The 25,453-nt window shown below is 37.7% G+C and overlaps 2 protein-coding genes across 5 annotated transcripts in view; both read left to right on the top strand.

The window, feature by feature from the left end:
* The window catches only part of SCYL2 (SCY1 like pseudokinase 2), a 59,428-nt gene extending 51,716 nt beyond the window's left edge, over positions 1-7,712 (top strand). For 2 of the 3 annotated variants that reach the window (XM_059186633.1, XM_059186634.1), the window contains exons 15-18: positions 561-627; positions 1,862-1,957; positions 3,158-3,277; positions 4,312-7,712. In XM_059186633.1, coding sequence (XP_059042616.1) covers positions 561-627; positions 1,862-1,957; positions 3,158-3,277; positions 4,312-4,956 — 928 coding nt within the window. In that variant the 3' untranslated portion in view covers positions 4,957-7,712. The remainder of the gene's footprint in view (positions 1-560; positions 628-1,861; positions 1,958-3,157; positions 3,278-4,311) is intronic. The other variant, XM_059186635.1, reaches the window with a different exon arrangement.
* Positions 7,713-19,554: 11,842 nt separating this feature from the next.
* SLC17A8 (solute carrier family 17 member 8) overlaps positions 19,555-25,453 on the top strand; it is a 48,096-nt gene continuing 42,197 nt past the window's right edge. For both annotated transcript variants that reach the window (XM_059183645.1, XM_059183646.1), the window contains exon 1: positions 19,555-19,792. In XM_059183645.1, coding sequence (XP_059039628.1) covers positions 19,692-19,792 — 101 coding nt within the window. In that variant the 5' untranslated portion in view covers positions 19,555-19,691. The remainder of the gene's footprint in view (positions 19,793-25,453) is intronic.

The following is a 25,453-nucleotide window of genomic DNA, read 5'->3' on the forward strand; positions in this document are numbered from 1 at the left end:
TAAATAATGTTTAAAAATTTATAAGAAAAATTTAACATCTAATATTTATACTTGAGGCATAAGTGAACTTTTTTTTCTTTTTCCCATCTAAATCTTACCAGTTTTCAAGGCCTAGATCTAGTTCATCATAGTGATTATAGCCTTTATTGTGAAAATCAGATTCTGAATTTAATCACATCAAGTTCCTCATGTCATACCTTGTCTCAGTGAGCTATAAGCTCTCTGACATTAAGAATCATGCTTTCCTAGTTTTATGATACACTAAATGAATTCTCCAGTAAATACCAAATATGAAATTAAAATAAAAGACTGGTATATGCAATGTTACTTTTTTGGGGCAAGCAGACATTAATTATAGTAAATAATTTTACTATATATATGGGGTAAATATATATATATATATATATATATATATATATATATAATACACACACACATATGTGTATATATATATATGGGGTTAACAGTTATCCCCCATAGGGATGAACTGTTTTTAGTATAAGTATTTCAAAAATAAGCATTTCTTTTTATTGCTTTGTCATAATTCAACTTTCCTGCAGATCTTTGGATATAGGAAATCAAATGAATGCTTCTGAGGAGACAAAGGTTACAAATGTTGGGTCTCAGGTAAGATATTTAGATTATTTATTTATCTGTTTACTTCTAAGATTTTATTTAGATTCAAGTTAACGTATAGTTTGACACTGGTTTCTGGAGTAAAATTTGGTGATTCATCAGTTGTATATCAACACCCAGTTCTTATTATATCAAGTGCACTCCTTAGTTCCCGTCACCCATTTAACCTCTCCCCACTCCCCTCCAGCAACCCTGTTTATTCTCTGTAGTTAAGAGCCTCTTTTGGTTTGTCTCCCTCTGTTTTTACTTATTTTGTTTTTCTTTCCCTTCCCCTATATTCATTTGTTTTGTTTTGTAAGTTCCGCATATGCGTGAAAACATACTGTATTTGTCTTTCTCTGACTTATTTCACTTAGCATTATGTTTATAATACTTCACTAATGCAGTTTCCAAGAAGTATAGGCAGAAAGAATTTTCCAACAACTCCTCAATAGCCTGACTAAGGTATAATGTTTTATGATAGTGACTGTTACCAATACAGAGGAAGTTACATGAACAGGAGGGTTTCTTAAAAAATACTAGGTTTAGGGACGCCTGGGTGGCTTAGTTGGTTAAGCTGCTGCCTTCCGCTCAGGTCAAGATCCCAGCATCCTGGGATCGAGTCCCATATCGGGCTCCTTGCTTGGCAGGGAGCCTGCTTTTCCCTCTGCCTCTACCTGCCTCTCTGTCTGCCTGTGCTCACTCGCTCTCTCTCCCTCTATCCTTGACAAATTAAAAAAACAAAAACAAAAAAACCAACTTAAAATAAATAAATAAATAAATCCTAGTGACGAATTTAAAAAAAGAAACACTAGGTTTAATAGTACCAAGTAACTCTGTTCACCTTGAAATGACCAGAGATATGATGTTTATGTATCCACGTCATCACAAATGGCAAGATTTAATTTTTTTTTTGATGGCTGAGCAATATTCCATTGTACAAATATACCACCTGTTTATCCATTCATTAGTTGATGGACATCTGGGCTCTTTCCATAATTTGGCTATTGTTGATAGTGCTGCTATAAACATTGAGATGCGTGTGCCCCTTTGAATCATTATTTTTATATTCCTTGGATAAATACCTAGTAATGCAATTGCTGGCTCACAAGGTAGTTTATTTAGATCATTTTAATTTTTGTAAAAAGAGTTTGGCAGTGTGCTTCATCTGAGGGGCTTTTGCTTTTTAAGTAGTAAAATCACGGTTTTTTGATGTCATTCAATGGTTGACATTTTTCTTTTTCAGCAGATTGACAAAGTTTTTAACAACATTGGAGCAGACTTTCTGACTGGCAGTGAATCAGAAAGTAAAGAGGATGGGTTACAGAATAAGCATAAAAGAGTAAGTTTCTTTACTTGTTCTTATAATGCACTGATTTATATTATAGGACTTCCTGTAAACTACAGATTTTTGTTGGGAAAAACTACTGTTTAGCATTTTAACAGGAAGCATGCTTTAATAATCCTTATGAAGTTTAAAAATTATCATGGAAACATGACCTGACTCACATTGAGAATAAACAGGCTTGAGAATTTTAACTTACTTTATTACACAGCCTCCCATGTGGTAATATTTCTAGATTGCCTGCCTTCTTTGTCCTTTCTTACTGCACTTTGCCAGTCACGCTTCTTGATAAAGAAGTGTGTTTCTTCTCTGCTTCTGATTTTCAGTGATAAATTATAAAATGATACTTTGTAGTTGAAGTATTGGTTAGTATTCATTATAATAAATATGTCAAGTTTGAATTTCTGCAGGGGGGCAACTTTTCTTCTGTTCATTTGACAAATACTAGAACCTATATGTGCAAAGCTACTGGGCATTGGGTTTACAAAATTGTAAGAACACACCGTGAGCCTAGAGTTTAGCAAGGTTGAGAAATGTCAAATTTAATTCAGAAATTAGCAGTGAAAGAAGCTCTTTATGTTTTCCTTAGCTTTTTGTTTAGTTCCTAAAATATTTTTGAAGAAAGATTAGAGTTGAACAAGAGTCTCCCAATTTTATAAAATAAAACCACTAAATGATATTCCCCTTGTCTGGAAAAAGGTCAAACTGATGAATGGTATTAAAATAATAACTGTTTTAGATGGGATTGGGAGGGAGACAAACCATAAGTGACTCTTAATCTCACAAAACAAACTGAGGGTTGCTGGGGGGAGGGGGGTTGGAAGAAGGGGGGTGGGGTTATGGACATTGGGGAGGGTATGTGCTTTGGTGAGTGCTGTGAAGTGTGTAAACCTGGCGATTCACAGACCTGTACCCCTGGGGATAAAAATATATGTTTATAAAAAATAAAAAAAAAAATAATAGCTGTTTTTACACTGGAAAGAAGTATTTTAACAGAGATTTGTTCCTACCTAAAGTTGAATCTTATAATAATTCAAAATATAATTTACCTGTGGCAATCATCAGTGCAAGAGTAGCTTGCAAACTACTTGGTATTGTCAAACATATCAAGACATGCTTTACAAAAAAAGACATTTTCTGTTTTACAAGTGAAATTACCAAGTTGCCAGTTGATACTTTATTTTGTTTCATTTTGAGGCTTCTCTTACTCTTGAAGAAAAACAAAAATTAGCAAAAGAACAGGAGCAGGCACAGAAGTTGAAAAGCCAGCAGCCTCTGAAACCCCAAGTACACACACCTGTTGCTCCAGTCAAACAGGTCAGAATTCATTCCTTTTGCATAATGTCAAGCATACTTAATTTCAGGTTATACTTTTGCATGACTTCAAGCATACTGTACTGAAGAAGTAAGTATATAACTTATTCTACCTACTAGTGTTTGTATAAAAATATATTTGAAAGAATACTTCCAATAATGGAGTTTCTAAGAAGTATGGGCAGAAAGGATTTTCCAACAACTCCTCAATGGCCTGACTAAGATACAATGTTTTATGATAGTGATTGTTACCAATAAAGAGAAAGTTACATGAATAAGAGGGTTTCTTAAAAAATACTAGATTTAATAGTATTAAGTAACTCTGTTTACCTTGAAATGGTCAGGAATATTATTTTATGCATTTATGTATTTTTGAGCAAAAAAGTAATTTTTAATTTTTGGCTTTTCAGTTATAGTCAGGTCTGTCTGTAACTTGATTTAGGAATACTTGCCTATATGTCCTAACCAGTATTTATTTCCTGTTATGTTTCATACTCTTACTGGCTGCAGAAATAACTTTATCTTAAAAGTGATCTTTAAATTATTTTTTGTTATCTCCTGATCACTAAGATGATTCTTCTGAGGAAAATATTTGTGGGGCAAGAGGCAAAATAAAAACTATTTTTCTAGGTACTTTTATAAGAATAGAGAAAACAAATTTCCACAAAATTGTGATATAATTCAAAATATAAAAGTAATAGAGTATCCTTATTGCAATACAGATATACCAATGAGAGAAGAACATATTTCTATTTTGGGGAGCAGTGGGGGAGGCCAGCATATTATTTAATTGGAATTTAAATGTAGTGTTCCCTGTCATCAAGTTGATTATAGTTTGGTTTCTTGTTCAGTGTTCATGTTCAATTCAGTGTTCATCTGTAAAAACCGTATAAAAATATGTGGCTGGCTGGACTTGGCCTGTAGGCTGTGGTTTGCTAATTTGGTATAGACTGTTGAGCTTAATTTTAACTTGTCATTTATTGACTTTAATTAATTTAGAAATCTTGGAGATAAAGTAATCCCCTCATATTTTTCAGACTAAGGACTTGACAGATACATTGATGGATAACATGTCATCTTTGACCAGCCTTTCTGTTAGTACCCCTAAAATTTCTGCTTCAAGTACCTTCACTTCTGTTCCTTCCATGGGCCTTGGCATGATGTTTTCTACACCAATTGATAATACCAAGAGAAATTTGACCAACGGCTTAAATGCTAACATGGGCTTTCAGACTTCAGGATTCAGCATGCCGGTTAATACAAACCAGAACTTATTCGGTAGTCCAAGCACGCCTGGAGTCACCAAGATGACACTGGGAACACCTGCCACTTTGCCAAACTTCAGTGCTGTGAGTGTTCCTCCTGCTGGTGCAAAGCCGACTCAACAAAGACCCACAGATATGTCTGCTCTTAATAATCTCTTTGGCCCTCAAAAACCCAAAGTTAGCATGAACCAGTTGTCACAACAGAAACCAAATCAGTGGCTTAATCAATTTGTACCACCACAGGGGTCTCCAGGTATGGGCAGTTCAGTAATAGGAACACAGATGAATATGATAGGACAATCTGCCTTTGGTGTGCAGGCTAATCCTTTCTTTAACCCGCAGAACTTTGCACAGCCACCAACTACTATGACCAATAGCAGTTCAGCTAGCAATGACTTAAAAGATCTTTTTGGGTGAGGTGTCTTGCTCTATTTTTGAAGAATTACTTCAATTTTAATCATGGGTGAGCTGATTTACATCTTTATATAGTTGGCATGGAGGAACTACTTCTATGGGGAAGTGGATGGTTCTGTGACAGAAAACACCTTGTTTCCACGCCAGCATAGTAGTTGTATGGACTTCTTAACAGCTGAGTTTTTAAAAGCATTGAGGATTTTTTTTTCCTCTTACCACCTCCTCTTCAAGTTTTTAAAAGACCCAATCCTTACCAATCTCAAAGAGAAAAAAGACACCTGAGTATCTTGAATAGCAGAATTTTTTAATCAAATGTTTATTTTAGCTTGTAAATCTTGTTTTATTTAAAAAATTGAGTTGATGGTTAATGCAAGATCCATATGTTAAATACTACATGGTACACAGTCTGCCTTCACAAGTCATTTGTCTTCATTTTAATGTGTGAAAAATCTTGATGCTCTATTGATTTGTTTGCATTTAGTATGACTGAGTGAGATAATGATGAACCTAACAAAAAGGATCAGGTCGCTTGCTCTTTCCAATCTTATTTACTTCTCAGATTAACTAATGTTCAATACAAAAGACTGAGCGAATACCGCAAAATTTTACTTAATGTTGATTTCATTGGTTCAAACTGAAGGCATTATTAATCATCTTAAATGCAAACTAATCATTGTAAATTATGTTTTAGCATGGTCTGCCTCAAATACTAATGTATTTTTCTGCATTTACTTGGATATATTTAGAATCACTTTCTTTCCTACTATATCACAGACAGAAGAATATGTACTGATTTGTACAGATACTTGACAGAGCCCTCTGACGTGATTTCCCTGACTCTTGCCTTCATATTTCATTTTGAATTCAAACTTCTGAGGTTGCAGCATATATGAATTGCATTTTCAAAAGGATATTTGTAAGAAACTATATTTAATGAGTAAACTTTTGAGATTTCTGCTGTATTGTTTCAAATGTAATAAACTTTACTTCTCTAAAAATGAGCAGTTGTATCTTCTCGCTACCAACAGATTAATTTTCAAGTCATCATGGTAAAGTCTGACCTCATCAATTACTGCAACTGAAGTTTAATTGTTTTCTAGAAATTTTAGGAACCTTTTGTTTGCATTTTTCTGTGCACAGTTAGCCACTTTTAGGAAAGAAAGACAAAATTCTTCTTACAGGAAACATGCTTTATTTTTTAAAGCCTTTCTCTGATACTTTTCTTTGATGTGCTGATTGTTCAACCACAAAGCCTTATGCTGTAAATGTTATTTGTATTTTGTTTAAATTATATTTCACCATTATGTAATAATTTAAAAATGATCTTTCAGAGAACTATATATGCATTATAGTTGCTGCCATAGAGTTTGTGGCTTTTAATTCTCCAAAACCAGCAATCCTTTAAAATAAATCATATGAGCTTTAGTGTGTCATTGATACATATATATATTGATACACATACATACACACACACACACACTAAAAATATACATTGAGTATACATTACTTGATTATAAAATGTAATTTTGTGATAATATTGCTGGCATTATTCAGTAAGGGGATACTTTAAAAAAAATAAAAGGTCAGCTTTACATCTGGTTTCTGTATGACCTGTACTTTGTTATTACATGGTTTTAGAAAAAAGATTCATAAGAATATTGAAGAAATTTATACAGGAAATGAAAGTCACTAGGAAGATCACATGTTTTTTGTGAAATACATTCACACCTTGACCAGGTTATCTGTCTTGTTTGTAACACAATATTAGAATTTCTCTTGAGAAAAGTTTGCATTTGGAATAAATGCCAAATGTTGAAGAGTTTCCTTAGTAACAAGTCAGTAGTCACTGTTAGGAAATTGCTTTTTATTTTGTAAAATAACTTGATGTCAGTGTTGAGCTCCTAATTAGAAGGAAAGCTGAATATAACAACATACAAGTTGAACTTCTCAATATAAAGATAGATTATTTGAAAAAATACATAATTCTTAGGTAATTTTCATGTCTTGAAATTTGCTAATTCATTGAAGTAATGGTGCTACATTTTTAGAAAATTTTTCCTACACTTCTTCTGTTTTCTTGAAGATGTTTAAATCTTTTCCATCAGTTGAACTGGTACCATTGCCTGCTGAGAAATTACATCTGAGGGGTGCCTGGCTGACTCAGTAGAGTATGCGACTCTTGATCTCAGGGTCGTGAGTTCAAACCCCACAGTGGGCATGCAGCTTACTTGAAATAAGTAAGTAAGTAAATAAGTAAATAAGTAAATAAATAAATAACATCTGAAAAAATATGGTGCCCTTTTTAGGCTTGTATTTCTATGGGAACAATTTTTTCACAATATTAGATCACTTTAAAATTATTTCAGATATTGACAGCATTTAAGCCCTTAAGGTACTTAGAGTAGAAAGTTGGTGGCTTAAAAAGTACCTATAGACAAAATGACCAGAAGGATTCCCTTTATTTGAGTTGGTTTCTTAGTCTCCTAATGCTAAAATGTGTGAGAAGATGTATAAAAGGAGATGGAAATGGACTGTGTACTTGGCTGTTTTTTGTTTGTTTTTTGTTTTTATTTTGGAATGCTTATAACTCTTCTTTTCACCTGAACAAGTTGAGGAAGTAGTTTTTTGTTATTTTTTTTGGCCTGTAAAATACCTCACATGGTTGCTTTTACAAGATTAAAAGAAAAGGTATATGTGAAAATACCTGATAGCACAGAGTATGCACCAAATAAATTTTAGCTTTGATAAAAATCTCCATATTAAGTTGTGATTTTATGCTTCGTGATTTACTGGTCTTGAAATAATTTTTGAGCAAGATGAATCGGTAAGAATTTAAACTATAGAGGATTTGAAGAAATCATCTACGTTGGTGGCTTTCAAGCTGTAACTGACACTCAGTAAGTCATGTATCTTATGTTGCAAACCAGTAAAAGTTTAAGAAAATGTCTTTAATACATGTGGTATATTCTGATTTTTTTATTCTATCCTGTTCATTAAAACACACACACACACACACACACACACATCTTTATAATCTCTAAAAGAATTTCATGATGTAATTTGAATAAAGTTGGAATGATTCAGCCCTTTTTCCAAGGAGATGTAGAAATAGAGGACCATACTTATATGGCCTCACCCAAGGAGATTAGAGCCAGGAATAGAAGCTAGATTTTTTTTTTCCTAATCTGCAATCTGATAGTCTACCGTGTTGCATGCTTTATATCCCTTATTTTACGAATTCTTCTGGAATTGCTTTTGTTGAGACTATTCTGTGTCGCAATGATGTGTTCAGTACTCATTATAGAGGGTCCTAAAGTGGCTCTGAAAAGCAGGAGCAGCAAGAAGACATGTCTCTTCTGGGTTCCGATTCTCTATTTTAATTGACCATAGGAGCTCAGCAGCCCCAGCCCGAGAGTTCCAGCTGGTGAGGCTCTCCCAACCTTACTGTTCCTTTGGAGCAGCTCCAGTGGGCTGCTTCCCTGACAACTCAGCCATTCCATCAGGCAGCTGGCTTTAGTTCCTTAATTTTTTTTTCACTTTCTCTCAGCCTAGAAGTACCTGCTTATTTCTGCAATTGCTACTTCTGTACTCTAAGGTTAGAGTTCTCTTTTATCCCTTTAATTAGTTAACCACCTTCTGGATAATAATTACTTTGTTTGAATTTCCCCATTCAGTTACCTGGTGTGGATTCTCTCCTGGCCTCAACCTCACTGATAGACTCCTGAATCTACTATGCCATTTTATTTTAGAATTTTAAAATATTATTAAAATTCTTTTTATTGAACTATAAAGTTAACACAATGTTACATTAGTTTAAAGTATACAATTTGGTGATTTGACAACTATGTTGTTACTAGGCCATTTAAAAATGGGGTCATAGGGTATATATTTATGCTGCTAACAAAAGGGATAATGGGGTTGACTATATATACCTAGCCTATGTTAAAACTTGATTTCCTAAAAGTTCTTTGAAATGTGCTCATAGTAGAGATATGGTTTAGCTACTTTATACATATTTGATGCAGTTCCAATTTTTTGCATTTTCCATCTTCTTGTACACGTTCCTTTGTAGGTGGCCTTGGTTGCTAGGAAAGTCATTGTTTGGACTTCCATATAAGTAAGTTGAGACTGAGGCTTTAATGTCTAAAGTTTGAAGGTAGGAATCAACATTCATATAGGTCTCTTCTAAGTTTCTGTCCTGAAGCTTGCCAGTTTTTCTAAATGCAATGGTGAAACAAAAGTCCAATACAGGGCATTTTCAGGGCCTCACTAGAAGCATACAGAGTGTGTAGGACTTTAAACCCAGATAAAGTTGGGGTTTTTTGGTATATGCTTTTAAAAATTTTTTCAAGCTAAAACAACATTCATGCTGTATGGAGGTAGCATGATTATACATTTGTTCATGTGTCGAAACAGATCCAAACTTGTTTTTAAGAAAATCTTGTTTCTAACAGTAGGTACTCTGAAGATCACTTTTGTGGAAAGGGGGAAAGGCCTCCCCCTAGAGCAATATCCTTGTTAGGCTGCTCTACTTTCAGAAGGGATATCCTCTCTCTTCCAGCACCAGTGATTATATGCTGCATGGGCCCCCAGTACTTGTCAGAGAACAATATCTAACCCTTGCCCAACATTCAAAGTCTCATTTTGGAGAAATATTTATGGAAGAGGCCAAAAAAAATTGAGTTACCAGTCCATTTCTCTTTGAAATTGTGAATGAAATTAAGCCCTCTTTGGAGACTTTTTGTCTGGGGCACCTTTGGCTACACATCAAGTTCCTTTACCACACTTAGCTTTGGACTGTATTGTGAAACTTAAATTCGTGCCAGGGATGACGATGGTTCGTTCACTCTAACATACAATGCCTTCTTTGAGGACCCACAGGAGAAATTTCAGGTTTCAGTTCAGGAGTAAACGTGCTTCTAAGTAACTGATTTGCCCTTACCTTTAAAAGAATGTCTCTGAATAATGTAAGAAATCACATATAAAGAGCTGGAAAGTTCAGCCAATTTGTAGTCTACTTGTAGCAAATGTAGTGTGTTAATAGTATGCACTGGTTTGTGTTTACCTTCTGGTTCTGGTTCATTTTTAAATTATGCTTTCTCCTTTGTTTTGATTTCCTTTTTTTTTCTTTGAAGTTTTGTATCATTTCTTTAGAAATGATCATTTTGGAATAAGTGTATAAATATATAGAATAAATGAGTTTAAATTTTGTGTCTTTCACTAGCTGACCACAGATAGTTTTCCCAGCCATAAAATGAGGATCATGCTTTATAGGGTTATTAGGATTAAATGAAGTAAAAGTGTATGAAGTACCTGGCAAGGCTTCAGGCACATAGTAGGTGTTCAATAGCTATCCTCATCTTCTAATGACGGACACAGGCCTCTAAAATAATATCTGTTTGAATGAAGAACAGATACCTCACCTAGGATAGTTTGAATGCATTCTTCAAAAAATAGGTTATGGGTTTGGCAAAGTGAGATTTTGGGACACAAATAGTAATGAGATATAGGCCTTACCCTCAAGGAATTTTTACTGTAGTTACAAAGATAGCTGAGTAAGCCGACAATTATAGGACAGTAACATGACAGATGTACATAGGAAACAAGCCCAACCTAGACTAGAAGTGAGGAGGGCTTCCTCAGGAGATAGGACATGAGGTCAACCTTGGATGCTACCTTCCCCTCCTCCCCCCACATGCTTACAGTGAGTTCTTTATGCTGCCCTTTTAAAATTGTTTTTGATGCTATCAAATGATTACTTTAGGGATCACATTTTCCCAAATTAAGCTGTATACACCGTGGAGAGGAATAGGGAGCAGGTTTTTTTGGAATTACAAGATTATATGAAGACAGGGATGCCTGGGTGGCTCAGTTGGTTAAGTGTCTGCCTTCAGCTCAGGTCCTGAACCCAGGGTCCTGGGATCGAGTCCCACATCGGGTTTTGTGCTTGCAGAGCACCTGCTTCTCCCTCTGCCTCTGTAGCTCCCCCTGCTGGTGTGCTCTCTCTCTCTCCCTCTCTCACTCTCCTTGCTCTCTGGCAAAGAAATAAAATCTTTATTAAGAAAAGATTATATGAAATTGCTTGAATTAAGGAAAGTGTTTGAATGACTTTAATTACCAGAAAAAAGTAGAATGAACATTGGCTGCTTAAAACCTTCTGTATTAGATGAACCCAGGGATGACAAGGCAAGGAGCAAGGAAGTGAGCTAGAATGTCCTTTTTAGCTAATATATGTTTCATTCATTTCAGAAATTAAAGACTTTGCACCTATGGGTATAATAAAGGTATACTAAACAGGTAAGTAAATCTATTCCTTTAAAACAGCGGCTGGTTTCCAGGGGAAAAAATGTCCGGCATAAATGTATTTTGTCATAAACTACCAGAAGATGTCACTGTCTCCCAATTAATGGTCTGCTCCTTCGGCACTTTTGCAGGTACCTTTTTTTTTTTATTTAACACCAGCCTGCTGTGATAGATTGCTAAGAGTATTTGTCTTCTAGTATTGAATTTATACGAAGGATAGGACCTCACAAGAAATACGCATTCAAGGTGTGTAGGTTTGTTTCTTTATGCCCTTTCTTGATTCTTTATGCCCTAAATATGAACCCTGTTAGCCGCTCCATATATTGAAATGATGTGGACATTCTGAGTTCTGTCTGAAGTTGAAAGTGAAGATGGTGAAAAATTCTTCAAAATATTCTCTCTGATCTTGATTTCTGCTTACATTTTCAGGTTGCCTTGTTATGATGCAACTGTATTTACTAATTTATCAGATCTTCTAGGATATTTTGGCCTTGGACACAACCTAAGCTATTGAATCTTTTTTCAAATCACCATTCATTGTGTGTAAAGCAGAGCTGGAAAGTGTTTCCATGGATGAAATGAACCAGTATTTCCCCAATTACTTACAAATAAGGATATCAGACTGAGTCTGAGCCAATATACACAAGAGTGTCCAGACAATAACATATTGTTAAAGAAAAATAAATTCTTTTGTCTTTATAGCCAGAAGACAGAGCTGATACTTGATAATTGTCTTGTGCTGGGGGCTGTGGGGAATGGGATTCTTTAAGTTGAAATGGTAGGTAATTTGTTAAAGGCATTCAGGGATAGCTAGCAGATGAATATATGGGTATGATTTCGAGTGCAATCCTGCTCAGTACCTCAAAAGAACAAAGTACATCATTAGTTTTCTCCATGCTGTTGGCTTTAACAGTAAAGTGGGGTAGTCTGCCCAAGCTGGTCCTCTAGATAGTTATAAATATTAAAGAAGCAGTTAAGAATGAAGTTAAAAGTGCTTCATAAATATAAGGAATTTATGTCATGAGTAAATTCTTTTATGAAAAATGTGAAACACTTAGAAATTATTCCAGAATGAAGTTAAAAGTGCTTCATAAATATAAGGAATTTATGTCATGAGTAAATTCTTTTATGAAAAATGTGAAACACTTAGAAATTATTCCATGCTATATGGGCATCCTGTCTTTCTCTATTTTGATTATTTGACTTTCTTTTAAATTTTCATTAATTGGGAAAAAAATTAATGACACCGAATATTTAGGCAATTACATTGATGAACCAAAAATAGAATTGGGTATGTTTCCAGGGTGTCCATATATGCAGCCTTATGTTTGCAAAGTATATGGAGATGTATTTTATTTAATAAGGGTATAAAATGTTATTCTATGATTTAGGATCATAGAGCCAAATTAATTGAATTCTAGTACCCAACTCCGAGTGAGCTGTAATATAATAGGACCGACAATGCTTTATTGATGGACCTGAATCAGCAGGGCATAATGAACATTTGTAATCAGGTTTGTTTAAATCCTGGCTCCTCCACAACTCTTTGAACGAGTTACTGAGTTTCAGCCTCAGTTTCCTGATTTGCAAAATGGAGACAATATCTATTTGGTCATTCTGCTTTTTGCATATACTTCATCATTCTGCTTTGTGAGAATAAAATATCAAGAAACTCAAGTCACAAAGATAGATAAGGAAGCAATTACTATAGAATGGGCCAAAGGTTCCCATTAACCTTAGAAAGGATATGTTACCACACTTTGGTGGAAAGTGGCAGTCTTAATATAGGGGCTAGTACATCAGTGTTTTATGTCAATTTCTCTTGATTTTACTATTGGTTGGCCCTACTTTTTGGTGGAACTTTTTAGTGAAAGCCAACAACACAGGATGTAATTTTAAAAATCAGCACCCAATTTTATTTATTTCTAAAATTTCCATAGTAGTTGCACAAGATTACCTATCGTTAGGTGCTCAGTGATGTTTGTTCATTCATTCATCCATCTTTAATTAGCATTTTAAAAAAAAGATTTTGAGAGAAAGTGTGCACGAGAGAGCATGAGCAGGGGGGCAAGCAGAGGGAGAGGGAGAAGCAGGCTCCCCACTGAGCAGAGAGCCCAATGTGGAGCTGAGTCCCAAGACCCCAGGATCATGACCTGAGCTGAAGGCAGGCACTTAACTAACTGAGCCAACCAGGTGCCCCTTTAACTTTTTATTTACATTCAATTTAACATACAGCGTTTTATTACTTTTAGAGGTATAATTTATATTCATTTTTAAGACAGAGCAAAAGAGGGGGAGGGGGCAGATGGAGAGGGAGAGAGAGAATCCTAAGCAGGCTCCATGCTCAGTGTAGAGCCTGACTTGGGGCTTGCTGTTAAGACCCTCAGACAGTAACCTGAGCAGAAATCGAGAGGCAGACACACTTAGTGGACTGAGCTATCCAGGTGCCCCTCAAATGATGTTTTTAAAGATACAAAGATTTTTGAGTACACCTTCCTGAGTTATGTTAAAGGCAGTCTTCAGTATGCACAGTAGGATTATAGGATCACAATGTACTGTGTACTATGGTATTACAAACTCAGGAAATGGGTGTAAGGACCTACCCCCAGATCTCCACATTCTACTAGCCAGATTGCCTTGGGCAGAATTGAGTCTTGATATCCATACCTGTTCCACGGGACTGTTGTGAGAATCAAATGACATATTTGAAATTGCTTTGTTTACAACCTTGACTATTAATAAAAGAATGAATGTTAAATATGGCAGTGTAACAAAAAAATTGTTTTATATACATTCTGCTTAGTACTGATAGTTATCAACAATATAATTATAAATTGTAAAAAGTTGAGAGAGGTTCTGGAAAAAAGAAATTTTTATGCTGGTCTCAGTATGTAATGGAGGATGGATAGGAGAAATGTGGAGTTGGGGTGGAGAAAGGGATTGGCTGGAAAAGCTGGCACAGAATTCAGGGGAGAAGGGACCTCAAGATGATTAGTTTTCTTCATTACCATTGTTTCCATATGAAGTTTCTTATCTGAAAAGGTGAATAACTTGGTCATTAGCTCTAAGCCTGGTTAAAATTCTCCACCAAATAATTTGATTGGATTTGATGAAATTATGTTCTTGAATAATTATCTTCAGGTTGTTTAGGATTCGTTTGCTTACCCACCCCATCCCATACACCCATCCCAGGTAGATTAGAACATCAGCTCACAACCAGGCCACAAGCTCTACTCTTTTCACTGTTGGGGACTAGAAATCCTACTTGTCATTAAACTGGACAGTGAATCTTCCTATATCGTATAGGTAGAGACAGTCTTGGCATTACAGGATTTGGGTTTGAACCCATTGCAATAGTCAAAGTTGTTTATCTGTGAGGAGCAGAAGATGTCTTAACTAGAGCAGGCTATAAAAGGTCAGTTTGTTATAAGGGTGTGGGTATTTCATGAAACCCAAGGGTAGAAGGACAGCTGGATCCAGACCAACAGGAACTGGAAGGTGGTTATAAGCAGAGACATACTCACCCTGATAAAGTTTCATTCTGTTTCATTTCTCTCTTTGTCAGACCGGTGTTCTCTCCATCTCCAGTCCATACAGAGAATGTAGCCCACTCCACAGTTACAGCCCCCCAGGTCCTACATGGTTAACTAGTAGCCTTTCAATTCCAAAGTTTAATTACCAGGAGAATCTGGCATCTGATTGCCTTAGCTGGGTGTAGGAGCTCAGCCCTGATCCATCCAGCAGTGGTCAGAAGAGATGAGAGCCCGCTGTGATCTGAACAAGTATTTCTAAAGAGGTCTTAGTTAATATTTTGTCTAAGGAAAGAGACTTTTTTGATACAGGATGCCAAGAAGTCATCTACTATATGTTGATGGGTGGACTCTTTTTCTAATAAACATTCCGTCTACATATCCCAAAACAAAGCTTTGATTTCATGGCCCTCAGGAGGTTCTATTCTACACATTTCCTACATCTTTACACTATTTGATGTTTTGAGATGGGGATCCATTGTTTAACAGTTGAGTTATAGAAAGCTCAAGATCATCATTCTGGCTGTTTTCTACCACATGGCACACACTCACCCAACTCTGAAAGTATGCAAGTTACCCTCAGATGCTACACTCCCTCATGCAAGTCTTTGCTCCCACGTGTTTTTTCCTAGTTTGCCTCATTCTCTCATCCCTGAAAAGTAACACTCCCATACCACTTATCTAGGAAGTCCTCTCCTGTTCCCCATCAGCAAGCCAAGTGAGGTGTCCTTCCCTGTGCTCCTGTAACTCCATACACTTGCTGTGCTGCACGAACTCATTTTGTGGTTGGTTTTGTTTTTCAAGAGGCCTTTCCATTTCAACCTCTCACAGTGCCTCAGTAGGGCCTGCCACATAGTAGGCCTTCAAGAAAAACAGCAAGTGAATAAAACAAACCTCAATTCTTTAAAGTCTGGCTTGATATTTTCTTGTCAGCCAGCACTTTAAGCTGGCTCTGATGGCAGAATTCCTGGGTTCGTCTCTTGTCTCTGTTTAGTGTCTTGGTTGTATGCACTTGAGCAAGTTTACCTAACCTCTCTGGCCTCCATTTCCTCATCTGTAGATGGCATAATAATTGTACCTACCTCAGAGGGTCGTTGTGGGGATTACATGAGTTGAGTGCTTAAAGTCTGACACCTAGAAACTACTCCACAAAGGTTATTACCATTATCAACCATCTAAATCACCACCAAGAAACTTTTGTAGACCTTAAGTGTGTTTCATGAGCAACACGAAGGCTAGTTCTTTAAGGATGGTTAGTGTTTTCAGCAGTCATTGACCCTTCAGAAAGAGGTTCATGTGGTCTTTGTCTGGTAGTGCTTCCATTGTGTGCTCTAAGAGATAAGTAACCTTAGAGTATCTAGGGACTAAGAATTGGGTTAGAAGTTCTGCCAGTGGATGCTTTCTGTAGTGAATGAGTGTGCTTATCATATTGTGATTGTATTTGCTTTTGATGAAGGAGCAAGGTTTTTGGGAAACAGGTAAAGACTTGGGGAAGTGATTGTATGTGTGATGTCCTGGGGTCTTAGCATTCTCAGCCTTGAGGATTGGTGGCCAGAAACTATCCTTTTAAGAGCACAGGGCTGACAGGAATTTTTGTAGAAACTAATAGGCTGCTTCTAAAATTTATAAGGAAATGTAAAAGACTTAGAATTAGCCAGAACAATTTTTTTTTTTAAAAAAGAACAAGTGATTTAATTTCCCAATTTCGAAACTTATTATTAAGCTGTGTTAGGACAGTGTGATATTGGCATAAGGATAGACATGAAGATCAACAGAAAGAATTGACACTCAAGAAATAGGTCTTTATGTTCAACTGACTTTTTGACACAGGTGCCAAGACAATTAATCCAGGATAGCCTTTCTAACAAATGGTGCTGGGACAATGGATATCAACATGGAAAATGATGGATTTAGATGTATACCTCACACCATATATGAAAATGAACTCAGAATGATTATGGACTTAAATATAAGAGCTGAAACAATAAAACTTGTAGGGGAAAAATAGAAGAAAATCTTTCAGACTTTAGATTAGTCAAAGATCACTTAGATATATAAAGATATATAAATCAAATGCACAATCTATAAAAGAAAAAAACTGAAATTGGACCTCATCAAAATTAAACATTTTTGTACTTCAAAATATAGCATGAAGAAAATGGAAAGACAAATGGCAGACCAAGAAAAAATATTTGCAAAACACATAATCTAAAAAAGGATTGAAAACATATACACTTCAATAATAATAATAATACAAAAATCTTGTTGAAAAGATGGTTAAAATACTTGAATAGAAATTTCACCAAAAAAGACATAAAAATGGCTAGTAAGAACATGGAAAGGTGGTCAATGTCATTAGTCGTCAGGGTAATGCAAATTAAAACCACAGTGAGATACCATTTCATATCCACTGGAATGGCTACACTAAAAAAGATAGCAAATATTGGTGAGGATGTACAGAAATGGGAGCCCTCATACATGCTGATGTACAGAAATGGGAGCCCTCATACATGCTGGTGGAACATAAAATTATTTTCTACTTTGGAAAATAATTTGGCAGTTTCTTAAAAAGTTAAACAAATACCTATGAAATGACCCAGCAATTTCATTCCTGGTATTTACTCAAGAGAAATGAAGAGTTATGTCCATGCAAAGACTTGCACGGGTATATTCTTAACAGTTTTATGCATAATAACCCTAAATTTAAAACAACCTGAATGTCCATCAACAAATCAATGGATAGGCATCATGTGGTAAGTCCATATATTGAAATTTTCTGCAGGAAAGAAAAAAAGAAATAACAACTGCTGATAGGAGCTGTGACTTGGGCAAACCTCAAAAGTGAAAGAAGCCAGGCACAGGAGAACATATATTGTATGATTCCATTTATATGAAAAGAAAATAGATTAGTGGGTACCTGGGACTGGGAATGGGAGGGGGAGATGGGCACTAACAGTGAATATAAGGGATGTTTGGGGGATGATAGACACATTCTATCTACTTTGTGCTTTAGCTTAAGCACCTAATACCCACCATTATTGCATAATTTGGTAAATTTACTGAAAACCATTATCCAGTTGGAATGGATGAACTATATGATATACAAAATATACCTCAGTAAAGTCAGAGGAGGCAAAGCAGAGGGTGTGATGGGGAGGAGAGAGACACACAAAGAGAGACAGGTGAGAACAGCTGGAGCCACGATGTTTGGATCTGAAACCTGGCAAGTCTTTGCCTCAGTTTCCTGTTAGTGAAATTGGGAAAAATGAGTTACTAATCACAAAGCAGTCTTGGGAAGATTGTGATAATATATGAAGAGTGCTTAACGGAATTGGGTCATAGAGAGAGCCCGATAAAATATTAACTATAATAATAATAATAATAATAGTTATTATTGGTAGTGTATTTAATCTACAGGATGCAGCTGTGATTTAGATAACTTAATTCAAATCTTGAAGAAGGATCAGACTGCAGCTTGCAAATGACAGTGACCAGTCCTGTGGACATGACTTTTGGGGGAATCTGAGAGCCCGTAGCACAGGATCTGTTAGGTGCATGCAGGCTGGGAGATTAGAGCACTGGAGCCTTGCTAATGACAGCTGTTTCTTCATGGCAGCATCATTTACAAAGGTGTCACCCGCTGCCCAATAACATATTTTAACCCCAATCAACAATCCTTTATGTTATATCCCACTGTGTGCCAGGTCCTACTGGGGCAGAGGACAGGTGATTTGGAGGTGTGGAGGAGGGACACCTTGTCTATGAGGGTTACTAGAGGAAGAGATGTCTTGGTGAGGCTTAACAATCCCCTGACACTTCCCAGATGAGGGATGTGGAGAGTTACCCAGGCAGAAGGTACAGCTTGAGCAAACCCCTACATGGAGTTCAATGAGTCCAGTGAAGGGCTGATACGAAGAGCAGAGTGACAAGAAACAAGGTCCCGTGGAGGTCCTTGTGAGCCATGACAAGTAATAAAGAACTTGGATTTCTCCTGAGGACAGTGAGGACCAGTGAAGAGGTCTAAGCAAGTATTAGGACCGGCTCAGATACCTTCAGTTAGGCGGTCCCAATGGACCCTCGCACTGTACCTTGAGAGATCCTGCTCTGTCCATCAGGAGCAAATAAATGCCTTCCTGGATATTTGCATTTAGCACTCTAGCATGCAAGTGTTCCACACTAGTGTCTGGCTGAGAAACCGCTTCGGGACTCCCACGAGGGGTGTATGAGGCATACTGTGGTGGCCGAGAGCCTGTCTGTAAGGCTAGACCTCAGAGAAGCTGAGGACTTGTAAATGCTTCATTCACTTCGACCTGGGTGTCTGCTCTGGCTGACAGCCCATTAATGAGCCCCAGCGGCTGAGGGGCAGGTATTGTGCCGGTTACTATAGCATCACCTTGGAAAGGATCACTCAGTGAGAGCCAGTGGCTGAGTGAGGCAGGAGGGGGATGTGGTCAGAAGCAGTCAGAGGGGCTGGAGAGAGACTGCAGATGCTGTTGCTGGGCTCAGGACACCTCGTGGGCTGGAGCCCACTTCAGCTTCTCCAGCTGCAGCCCCAGGGAGGGAGTGAGGCTGCGCTCAGCCTGAGAGTGGCTGCCTGAGACAGTGTCACCGGCTGCTGCTGAGCTTGTGGCTTTCAAGGGACTGAACTCCCAGCCAGACACTACTTGGCCTCTCTTTTTGGGGGGGGGGAGGGGCGAGTAGGGATTTAGGAAGGGTGTCTCGTCTTGGAATATCTGAGCTGGGTTTCATCTCCTTTTTGATGTTAAGTAGTTACCTCCATGAGAACTGACTTCAGGGTACTACTCATCGAGGAGAGCAGAGTGGTCCCCACGCTGGAGATGAGGAAGGATGACAGTTTCTGAGACTTAACTGTTAGTGCTTGGAGGTCCCCCTCACCCATTCAAAATGCCTTTTAAAGCATTTGATACCTTTAAAGAAAAAATTCTGAAACCTGGAAAAGAAGGAGTGAAAAACGCCGTCGGAGATTCGTTGGGGATTTTACAAAGGTAAAGTTTGGATGCAAACTTCGGGTTTATTTTTGAGGAGTTTCACATTGCCAAGGTTTGAAAGAATTTGCTTCATATTTTAAAAGCCACGTTTTTAAAAAGGAGTGGGTAGGTCAGATTAGATGGCTTCTGGAGTCCTTTCCGGCTCCAAGACACAATGCCTGGAGTTTGAAAAAAAAAAAAATGCATCGAAAGTATAGGATTGAATTAGGAAAATAACAAGACAGGCATTTGTTTATATGGTAGTATGTGTACTTGCTGGAGATGGTGATGTTGCATATTGTGTGTTTTGCATTGAATTAGAAAAGATACAGGGAGATAATATTTCCTGTTAATTTAATAATAATGCCAAAATCAGGAACCCCGTTACATGGTTATGCTTTTAGTTGAAATAATTTTTAAGAATTTTTCACTACAAATGAAAATTGGATATGTATTTAGCTTGTTATATAAACTATATAGGGTGGTTGCTGATTGGTTTGGAAAGAAAAGAATAGGTAGACAATAGTCTGAAGAAAGTATCTTTAAAAATTAGTATTTAAGTAAAAAAAAAAACCTTACATGGTTACAGTGAGAAAATATTATGTACTATCGTTAAAGTGAATGTTTTTCTCCAAAATAGAAACACTTTGTATTAAGATAGAAATTCATAGCTGGAAGTTAGAATAAATGCATGTATGTGGTCATTTCCAAACCAAAAAATAAACATTTTTTAGAAATAAAATACAACACTGAAAAAAATAAAATAAAATAAAGTAAAATACATTGTTCTTGGAAGGAGAGTTTGCCACAAATGAATGAATTGATGGGACATTTTAATTTGTGGTTTTTTATAGACATCGCCTTTCTAGGTTTTATAGGTGAATTTATGAGCAGTCCTTAGGCACAAGGTAAAATGACTTCTTTAAACTCTCTAATATAAAAAAATATGCAAAATACTCTTGATAAGATTTTTATATGTTTGAATGACTCTTTCTAATCCTGATGAGTGAAAATGCCATCTGGTATCTCCTTTTAACTTTTATATGGTATCCTTTAAATTTAAAAAAAAAAAAAAAAAACTTCAGCATGGAAGGGACTATTTCTAGGCACACAGAAGTTCACTCCATTCCTTGGGTTTTATAACACAGGGGCTCCTTGTCAGTGTGAAATTTCCCTGTATCACTCCTTTTTTTTTTTTTTTTTTTAAGATTTTATTTATTTATCTGACAGAGAGAGAGAGATCAAAAGGAGGGAGAACAGCAGGCAGAGAGAGGGAAGCAGGCTCCCTACTGAGAAGAGAGCCTGATGCAGGGCTTGATCCCAGGACCCTGGGATCATGACCTGAGCCAAAGACAGAGGCTTAACCCACTGAGCCATCCAGGTGCCCCTGCACTATTTCCTTCTTGATGAACTTTCATAGTAAGAGAACTGGGTTCAGCCTGTCATTAATTTAAATGTTAAAAACAAAAAGATTTCAATCAGGCCCACAATGAATTATCACATATAGATAAAAACCTAGCGGACAGCAGGATAAACCAGCCAAACATAGGAAGTAATTATAATGACCTTTCCTTTTAAGAATGTTTTAGCCTTGTATTGCGCACTCCCCAGGTAACGTCCATCTTACTGCGGTGGTTTTCCTTTGATTAAAAATGAAAGAGGAAGGCACAATGGCTTGATTGGCATATTTAAGTATGATGACAAAGGCATCTGACAAAGCCAGGAACAAAAACTGTGACTTTGGGTTATCGTTGACTACAGACACCATTATAATCATGCAACTCTGTGCCTTAGTTTATACAATATTTGACAAGGAAGCACTTAGGAATTTTCTTTCCAACATTAAGTTGAATTGCTTTTTTGAAAATGAATCACTTTCTTCCGTAAGAGACTTATTGTAAGAGCTGGTTTTCTAGTGTTTGCGTAGATGATCCACTTGAAGATTCTTTTGTTTGCCAGATTGGTTTGCTTAGGAATAGAACAAGATTCGTAATTTCCACGTTGTACGACCTCAACCCAACACGGAGCTATGTGTTTAGGGACTCTGAATGGTTTCTTTGGAAGTGAATCACAACACAATAGAAAATGACTAACAGGGCTCGAGAGGATATAGGATGCACTAAATGCATGGTAGATGTTATCACTGTTGGCTTACTAGTAGAATGATGAGAAAAAATAGTGCCAAACTCAAACCCCTTCTTTCTGTGATCCTAGAAGGAAATTATTGGCAGAGGAAGGTAAAAAAAGGCATTAATTGACTAGCAATCCAAGTTGACCCTAAGCTCTGACAGTCTCTGAGCAGAGCTCCAGAATTAGGACTCCGTCACCGAATCCTAACACCGAACACACTTGGTGTTCACCTTGTCTATAAGATATTTATATTTAAGTGCCCCACACAGAGCCTGGTATACAATGAACATTCTTTCCTCTCTGCTGATTTTTCACTTAAAACCAGTTGGCAAACTCCAATGGAAAAAAAAAAATCAGAAAATACTGTTTTCTGTTTTGTAAGGTACAAGAACATTCAGAAGTTAGATACGTTGACTTCCTAACTCAGCAAGCAGTGTAAATCACTGATGTCTTGTAATATTGGATACTGAAATCATCATTTAAATGGAATTCTTAGAGTGCTTTTCTTAAAAAAGATTTCATTTATTTGAGAGAACATGCACATGCATTGCAGGGGAGAGGAGCGGAGTGGGAGGGAGGGGAGAGAGAATCACAAGCAGACTCCACACTGACCACAGAGCCCCACTCAAAACTCAATCTCACCACCCTGAGATCATGACCTGAGTGGAAACCAGGAGTTGTGTGCTTAAATACCTGAGCCACCCAGGCATTTCTTTTGGGGGGCTTTTTCATTACTGAATGTTTCTCATGCTCAGGGGGGTGGCACATGCATAGGGAAACATTTGAAGTTTGTACGTGGGGCTGATTAAAGTCAGGCGTTATTAGCCTTTCTGGAGAAGAGTCATTGATAAAACATAGCTGAACAATTTCATCAGCTAAAAGTACACTAGTATTTCAGAAGTGTAGGAAGAAAGTATACGTTCACTCATAGTCCAGTATTGGAACAGATGACATGGAAGGCATTACATTTAGAGACTGATCTCTAGAAATAGACATGTAGATTTTTTGACTTACATGACAATATGGGTGTCCCCTAATTGCTTATGTATAATAAAATAATAATGGCAAACATCTGTTCCAGGCACTGTAAACACTTTTAATTCTTTTAAACCCAATGGGATGGGGACTACTGCAGTTACCATTTTAGAAGAGAAAGCTGAGGCACAGAGAGGTTCAGTAAGTTTCCCAAGGTCACATAGCTTGTAAATGGCAGAGCTGGGTTTCAGACTAGATGTTCTCTGCCCACCATTCTTAGTCATTACACTATGTAACCTCTCTGTCTTTGCTCCTCCCACTTATTGTGTTGAAACTTAATGACTCATTTAGGTTTAGGGAGTTACTTGGGCTGCAGTGTAGCCAGCAATCACTGGATCTTTTCGGCACGTATGAGCTTTTCTCCCAATCAGTTGTAGTAATGAAGACTTCCCAAGGGAAACTGATGGGATGCTTGGTCTCCTTATAAATATTTATATCTTCCCTTTAAAGATATGGAACCAATCCTTGTGTGTTGCTTCCATCATCAGCATTCAGTGACTGTGTATTCAACTTATGTGCCAGACATGCTTTGTCTAGTTCCTTGACAAATACAAGTGTGTGAGAGTGGGCTCTGAGGTCAGGTGAGTCTGGGCTCTAACTGCTGTGACATCATTTACTTTCTGCCTGGACAACCTCAGGCAAGCTGGCATCTACTGGCCAGGGTAATTCTAGTAAAGCAAAGTCAGGTCACATCTCTCCCCTGCTCAAAACCTCCCCACGGTTTCCCACCTCTCTCAGAATTAAAGCCAACATCCTTTCAATGGACTTAAAGACCCTATCTGATTTGTGGGAACTTGAGAACTCTGAGTTCATCTCTGGCCTTCTTCGCCTGCCTCACCCCACTCCAGACATACTCTGCACTGATGGGGGAACTCCCGAGACCCCTCTTGTGCCAGCTTCTGCATCCTGTTTTTCACCCTGTAAGGTTTTATCTCCAATTTCTTGATGGCTTATTCTCCCATTTTCAAGTCTCTTCCCAAAAGTGACCTTCCCAGGGAGGATTCTCCCGACTCTCTTTCCCTACTCCTCCACCCGCTCCCAATCTCTCTTCCCTGCTGCATTTTACTACACTTCTATCTTAGCTAGGGTTCCCTAAAAGTAGACCCTGAAACAGGAATTTGGAAAGCCTAGGATGTAATTTACGGAGGTGGAAATTGGGAGGCAGGGAGTAAAGCAGGATAGGAAAGGAGAAAACCAAGCGAGGATGTGATCTCAGGTAATACACAGGGGCCAGATCACAGTGGGAGGATCTGGGCACTGAACTGTCCCTTGAAGTGAAGGGGCCAGTCTTTTGTGTCTCTGCATCTGTTAGTCATTGACTGTGGGCTGTCCCTGCTGGGGATCAGGACCATTTCAGGACCAATCAGTCTTGCCACTCTTGTGACCCTTGGCCTTGCCTTTTGGTCTTGGCATGAGAACCCCAACATGACCGGGCAGCAGTAATAGCTCTATTTAGTGGGATTTTTCACTGTATTCCCAAGTGGAAGAATTCTTCCTTGGGCATCAGGACTCCTAGAGCCACAGAGTCCAAAGTTGAAGCGATGAGATATCCCATAAGTGAGTTACTGGACATAATGGTAAGTGGGATATTCCCACCTCTACTCTGTGTTTTTCAGACCAATGCATTCTGCCCAGCACCCATTATAACAACTGTTGGTTTATGGAACATATTCATTCTAAAGTATAGCACCCTATCTTCACAGGGATTCTTCTCTGAGCCAATGTCTCAGCTGCATCTTAATCATACTTATAAGTGGCAGAGCTGAGTTTCCTTTGCTCTGTCAGGGTACCAGCTTCAGCATGGTGTGGCTTGAGATAGGACCAGTGGATCCCATGGTCCTATGCCCCCTGATGTACCTCCTTTGCCATAATTGAGTGTCTTAGTCTTAGGTGATGTTATGTGGGATCCCATGTTGGCTAATCAGGATTCTTTGAATCCTCAGGTAGTGACGCTGGCCGAGACTTGCAGGCTCATTTGTAGAATATATGTCAGCTTCAGTCAGGATGAATTGCTACCTTTTCCAAGATGGAAGGAGTCTGATATAAACAATTTGCTACCAAGAAGACTGGTTTGTCTCCTTGGACAGCCAGTGCTGAGAGGCTCAGTGGTGCTGGGAGCCCATTCCTCATTGCCTTGGTAAAGGAGTGTGATTCCTCAAGCTTCCTGAGGAATATATTTAGCGTGTGGACTTTCTGTCATATCTATTAAATCCATACAACACATCTTTTTCTATAAATTGCCATAATATTCTAGCATCTCTCTTAAAATAAAACAAAACAAACAGTTAAAGGGAGACCTATTTATTGAAGAGTATGATTAACATTGAAAATATGTCATGAGGGGCGCCTAGGTGGCTCAGTGGGTTAAGCCGCTGCCTTTGGCTCAGGTCATGATCTCAGAGTCCTGGGATGGAGTCCTGCCTCGGGCTTTCTGCTCAGAAGGGAGCCTGCTTCCTTCTTTCTCTCTGCCTGCCTCTCTGCCTACTCGTGATCTCTCTGTGTCAAATAAATAAA

Source organism: Mustela lutreola, chromosome 8 (genome assembly GCF_030435805.1).
Source record: "Mustela lutreola isolate mMusLut2 chromosome 8, mMusLut2.pri, whole genome shotgun sequence".
Lineage (NCBI taxonomy): Eukaryota > Metazoa > Chordata > Mammalia > Carnivora > Mustelidae > Mustela > Mustela lutreola.